Source organism: Corapipo altera, unplaced genomic scaffold, assembly GCF_003945725.1.
Source record: "Corapipo altera isolate COAL_440 unplaced genomic scaffold, ASM394572v1 24, whole genome shotgun sequence".
Taxonomy (NCBI): Eukaryota; Metazoa; Chordata; class Aves; order Passeriformes; family Pipridae; genus Corapipo; species Corapipo altera.
Window position 1 is genome coordinate 8,737,721 of NW_020884903.1, and position 5,592 is coordinate 8,743,312.

The window sequence follows — 5,592 nt, forward strand, 5'->3', positions numbered from 1 at the left end:
AGATTGGTTATCATACATATAAACATGTTTAGCTCTATAAAATAAGCAGTCAATATTACTGATCTTGAATACATGAAAAGAGATTTTCAGATTCTGCAGCTCTATGAGCTTTCAAGAAACTTTCAAGAACAGGTCCAAGGAAAACCCTGTCATTGGCCTCATCTGGCTTAGGAGAGAGACCGAATTACGATGTCATTGCCTTATTCAATTTCAGACAAACTGAAATGAATTAGACAAGCGAATATGATTATGGTAGGCAGAATTTTAAAATAAAACATGGGAAATGTACTAGAAACCAAAAAATTAGGACCTTGAACCCAACCCAGTTTCTGTTTTCTTCAGAGACATGATCATATTTTAAACACAAAAAGTATCTTTACAATATCTACCATTAAGACAACTGTATTTATTGTATTTTTTAATTTCAATAGAAAAAGGTTGCTGCTGACCCAGGTTTTATTTCATGTACTTAAACATAGTCCTGCGATATTTTGCAACTAGAAACACTGCAGTCACACACAAGGGATAACTAGAAAATGCAAACCATTGAAAACAAAACCTGAAACCAATTCATTCAGTAACTGGCAAAGTGAAACAGGAAAGCAAACAAACAGCATCAGTGGTGAAAATACACAAAAATATCAAATATTAAATTGGTTAATGCTTTAGTCATCTGAGGTATATAAGCAACACAGATAGGTTTTTTTAAAGAATATATGACTTTAATTGGTTTTGTCCCTTTAATGATAAATTTACAGTGAAAATGACATGTCTACCATAATTTTGAAATACAATGTAGATACCACCGATTTCCTGCAAATGCCTTTGCATTATATTTGTTCGTGGCAGAGGAGTAAATTTGACAAAAATAAATTCTTATACACATCCACTCTTTGGGGATTAATAGCAAATTAAATATTTTAAATTAAATAAATTAAGATTTAAATTCTATAAAATAAACAGTCGTTCTGGATCTCCTCAAACAAGATTTTCCTCAGCACACTAATACACCAACCTTCATAAAAAAATGCAGAAAAACCCAGCCAAACAAGCAAACAAAAAAAACACTCCTCAAACAAACAAACAAAAAAAACCACCAACCTGCCCCCCCCAAAATAAAACCCCTTAAAAAACTGAAGAAACAAGATCTGTTTATTGAGAATGAGGCAACAGGATACAACTGACGTTGGTCTGATATTTTACTTCTTGTTGATTTGGATAATAACTTTTACCAACCTTCAATATTGATGTCAGTCCACCCCCACAACTTTGATGCCATTTGTTTTGGGAAGAGCACACACAGCTAATAAATGCATGGCACTCATTCAATTTCTGGAGCATCTGTGGATCCTCTGAGGCCCCTCTCCCCAAGGCTGTTAAAGATGCTAGTGTCAACTCCTCCGATACTTGCCATGGACAGCTCAAATGGAGACGGTTTTATTTGATTTGGAAGAGTTTGCTCTGACATCTCTCTATGCTCCTACAATGTGCACTCAAGCATTAGTGGACAAATACATCAAATAAATACCAGATAAAAGCACCCAAAATATGCTTGATAATGCAAAGAAAGGATATATTTTTGGGTATGGTCAGAGAAGATATTCAAAGCCTCCATTGTTGCTTCTAGAAATGTCAGGACAATTCAGAAATGTCTGTTCCTTTACCAGTTTCCAGATTGAATTGAAGGATCATGTAGCTCTTTTGCTCTTTCTCTCTCTTTCTCTCTCTCTAAATAGGTCTATAAAGATCAGCTGGAAAGTGCAGATAGAATTGTTCACTGGTTAGCTTTACTTAGAGCTACAGGGTATATATGTGCTTTCTTTTGTCTTATTGATCAATCTAGCTTACATTTTTAGCACACAGAAACAAAAAACAGAAAAAATAAAAAGTTGATGAAAAACACGAACAACACAAATAAGGTTCCAATCGTGCAAATTTTGCTTCACTGGATAAAGCACTTCTTGACACAGTAATGTCCAGAATCCCCCTCCCCCAGAAAAATACAGGACTGAGACTGAAGCCGTTCTTTTTTTTCCCCTTTTTTCTTTTTTCTTTTTTTTTTTTTTTCTTAAGGCTATACAACACAAAGAAATAAAGAATGGAAAGAACATCTCATTGGGCTGAACACTCCATTCTTCTGGCTCTGGAGCAAGCCTTTGCCAAAGTGATTCTGTGGTCCAAGTTATTTGTCTCATTGGGACAACAAGAAAAACAGGAAAAAATGAAAGAGAGGGAAAAAATGAAAAAGAATAAGAAAGTCAATGATCCCAACAATAAAATCCAAAATTGACTTTACAATCACAGGTACAAATTGCTCAGGTCGATAATTTCATTTCTCCTAAAGATCACTGTTGTCTAAAACTAATTAGAGGCGCAGGTTCCCAAGGAATTGTCAATATTCAAAGCAAATGTTGGAGTTTAGAAGGTTATCATTCTTCTACTGTGACAGTCTGACGGGGTGACTGAAAATATCGTCATGTGCTGCCAAGTTCAGGGTGTCATTAACGACTGAATCCTTGCTCCAGCTCATGGTTCTGTCTCCTATTTGGCCTTCTTTTATAGTGGAAAGACTAAAAAGCCAGAAAAGGTTGAATATTTCCACCCTCCCATGAGGTTTCCCCTTTCCAGTTTGAGATGCACTTTGTCTTCTCTTTCCATGAGGAGCAAGACCCCATTGCTGGCTGCTTCTCTGGTGACGTCCTGATCCCCTGCAAAAGCTGAAATCACTGGGTAGCCGTTTTGCATTAAACTTACCTAAAAAGTGCAAAGAGACAGAATCTGAGTTTTGAGAAAACTCTCAATGCTTTCTTTGCTTTGTGCACATCACTGAACTTTTGTGCAGGTTAGAATCGGTTGAATCAAGTTAAGGTGGTGTGTGATTTCTGTCATGCATATAGACCCCTTTAAAAATAACATGCAGTTTCATTCTTCAACTGCTGTTTTGGTAAATGTGTGGCTAGAAATGAGCATTTTGAAAAACAAAAAAAAAGAAAGCATTTTTTTTAGATCAGAACCCACCTGGATGGTTTGTCTGTTATAGACCTTGACCACGTGGAAACTGAAACTATATATCCCTTTTCTTGGTGCTACAAATATACTGGAAGCAAGATCAAAATGGTTGCCAATATTAACTAATACCTGGAAAGTAAACAAATAAACAAAATCAAAAAAAAAAAAAAGGAGAGAGAGAAAGATAAATCTGAGAAAACAGACTCCACCTTAGAAAAGCACCAGTGAAAATCTAACATGAGCTCCATGACTGATATAAAGCCTAGGCAAAATGGCATTTGCAGCACAATTAAAAATGTATGTCAGGGGAATAGAGTCAAATTACAGAGGCATTTAAGAGGCAACAGAGTTAATAAAACAATTTAGTTACACAAAAATTATCTCCAAAGCCTGTTAGATGAAGTGCAAATGTCCACACTGCGCTGTCAATAAAGATGGCAGAATGGGGAGGGAGAAGAGTGTGAAATGGAGGTGAGGAGGGAGGGGAAAGAAGCTAGGAAAAAATCCCTAAAGTCATTGACTCATAATGCAAATGTATGCTTTTTAGCTAGCACTATTGAAAACAGAGCTACCCTCGACGTTAATAGGGTTAAAAATTGCACTGCAGAGAGGGGCAAAGGAGGAGAGCGGATGCTTAGCACCAGCAACATCTTCCAGCTCATGTCTCTCTCTGTCCCTCTGGAGAGCTGTGTCGCTTGGCCCACACGCTCCTCAAGGGGCTGGGTGGGCCGTCTCCTCCTTCCTGGCAACAACCTTAATTTTTCATATATTTCAATGTTTTTTGAAACAGAGCAAGAACTGAGCCCTCTGGCAGATGTGCAAAGCCTCGTTCGGAAGGGGTAGTCACATCCTTCCGATCTCGATGATCTGCCTGGTATCTGGCCTCGGCTCATCCTCTCCTCCTTTTCCAGGCGCCTGTGACAGGCAGCATGATCTGGCTCAAAAGGCGCGGGTGGTGAGGAGAGAAGAACCCGCGGGTCCGTGGCGATGCCGTGAGATGAGTGGGTGAGCCCGAGCCGGCTGCTCCGCCGTGCCCGCCCCCGGGGCAGCCCGGCCACGCTCAGCTTTGAGGGTTACAACCTCTGGGTTAATGAAGAAAAATACAAAGCAAGAGAAAATAAGTAACCTCCACCCGCCTCCCCCCAAATCCCGAGCCTTTCTTCCAAACAACCAAACTCTAAAGTTTCCAAAAACTGGAACAAAAAATAAAGCCTCTTATTGTTGGAGAACCGAGGAAACGCCTTCCAACCCCAGGGTTGGAAGAACATTGCTGGGTAAAGTGTCTAAAATATGTTATATATTCAGCAATTTGGGGTTTTGTTGTTTTTTGGTTTGGTTTTTGTTTGTTTTTTCTTTTTCCTCTACTCATCTTGTATCCGAGGAATATCAGTGCAAACTCATTAGGAAGGACAGGTAGACAGATGAAGGACAGGACGACAGACAAGTAAAAAAAACCAAAAAACAAAAAACAAAACCAACCAATGAAACAAGCCCCCAGAGAAACAGTCTGCTTATTTTGGTTGACTCTGCAATATTACTTCAGGAGTCAGAAGTGGTAGGAAAAAAGTAAATTTCATCGCAAAAATGAAGTGGATGGACGGGGCATAGCCTCTGGGAGGCAAGCAGTGCGACGGGGCAGAGGCAGGGGCAGGGAGGAGCAGGGAGGGGCAGGACCAGGTCGGCCCGTTCTCTTCTCTGTCCGGCGTATGCTGTACAGGATAACACCATTCCGTTATAGCCCACCGGGGACATCGTTCGCCTCGTTTGATAACGCGGGAAACACCCTCTTCTTCCTCCTCCCTCTCTCCCCTTAAGAGATGCTGTAACATTGCCAAATGCGCTCGGAACAGGCAGATCTGGCGACTCCTCATCGGTAAACCTCCGAATTTGCCCTAAAAATGAGCATTCCCGACGGTGCACCAAAGGAAGGATACGCACCTTCCCCCGGGTCGTTCCTGGTTGGGCGAGGTAATCCTCGGCTGCAAGGCACCCCTGTACGCGTCCGAGGCAGAGACTATCACGTTAAACCCCTCTCCTTACTTGCAATGGGACAGGACAAGAAGCTAGTGTGTTCCCCACCGGTACCACTCTAGGAAAACCCCGCAGACACCTAAAAGAACTTCCCACACTCTTTCAGGGGAGCTGAGCTGTAAAATTCCTATTGAGCGTGAGTCGGGATTAAAAGACGAAAGAGGAGCCCCTACGAGAACAAGCGTGCAGTAAGGGGGAGGCAGGGACGGGGATCTGGGTAGCGAATGCGAAGCAGGCGGCGGCTAACCTGGTCGAAGTAGATGGTCATGGTGCGGTTGCTCATCTCGGAGGGCTCGTGGTTGGTGCTGCGGGTGGCCGAGAAGGCCACCTTGGCGCTGCCCGAGCGCACCGAGATCCCCAGAGAGGAGGTGATGGCGCCGTCGGCCGAGGGGCTGGAGTCGCAGACCACCAGGCACTTCCCCTCCAGGACGATGGGCTCCGTGTCGTTCTGCGCCCGCACCGGACACCCGGCGGGCAGCAGCAGCAGCAGCAGCGGCAGCGCCGCCGCCAGGCAGCAGGAGCAGCCGCCCGCTGGCTCCGGCAGCGCCCCCC

At 42.7% G+C, this 5,592-nt stretch overlaps 1 protein-coding gene across 1 annotated transcript in view; it reads right to left on the minus strand.

The window, feature by feature from the left end:
* Nucleotides 1–386: 386 nt before the first annotated feature.
* The window catches only part of CBLN2 (cerebellin 2 precursor), a 5,760-nt gene continuing 554 nt past the window's right edge, over nt 387–5,592 (minus strand). Inside the window, exons 2-4 of the mRNA XM_027650824.1 lie at nt 5,288–5,586; nt 3,019–3,138; nt 387–2,754 (exon numbers count right to left, since the gene is read on the minus strand). Of these exons, the coding sequence (XP_027506625.1) occupies nt 2,557–2,754; nt 3,019–3,138; nt 5,288–5,586 (617 nt within the window). The 3' untranslated portion in view covers nt 387–2,556. The remainder of the gene's footprint in view (nt 2,755–3,018; nt 3,139–5,287; nt 5,587–5,592) is intronic.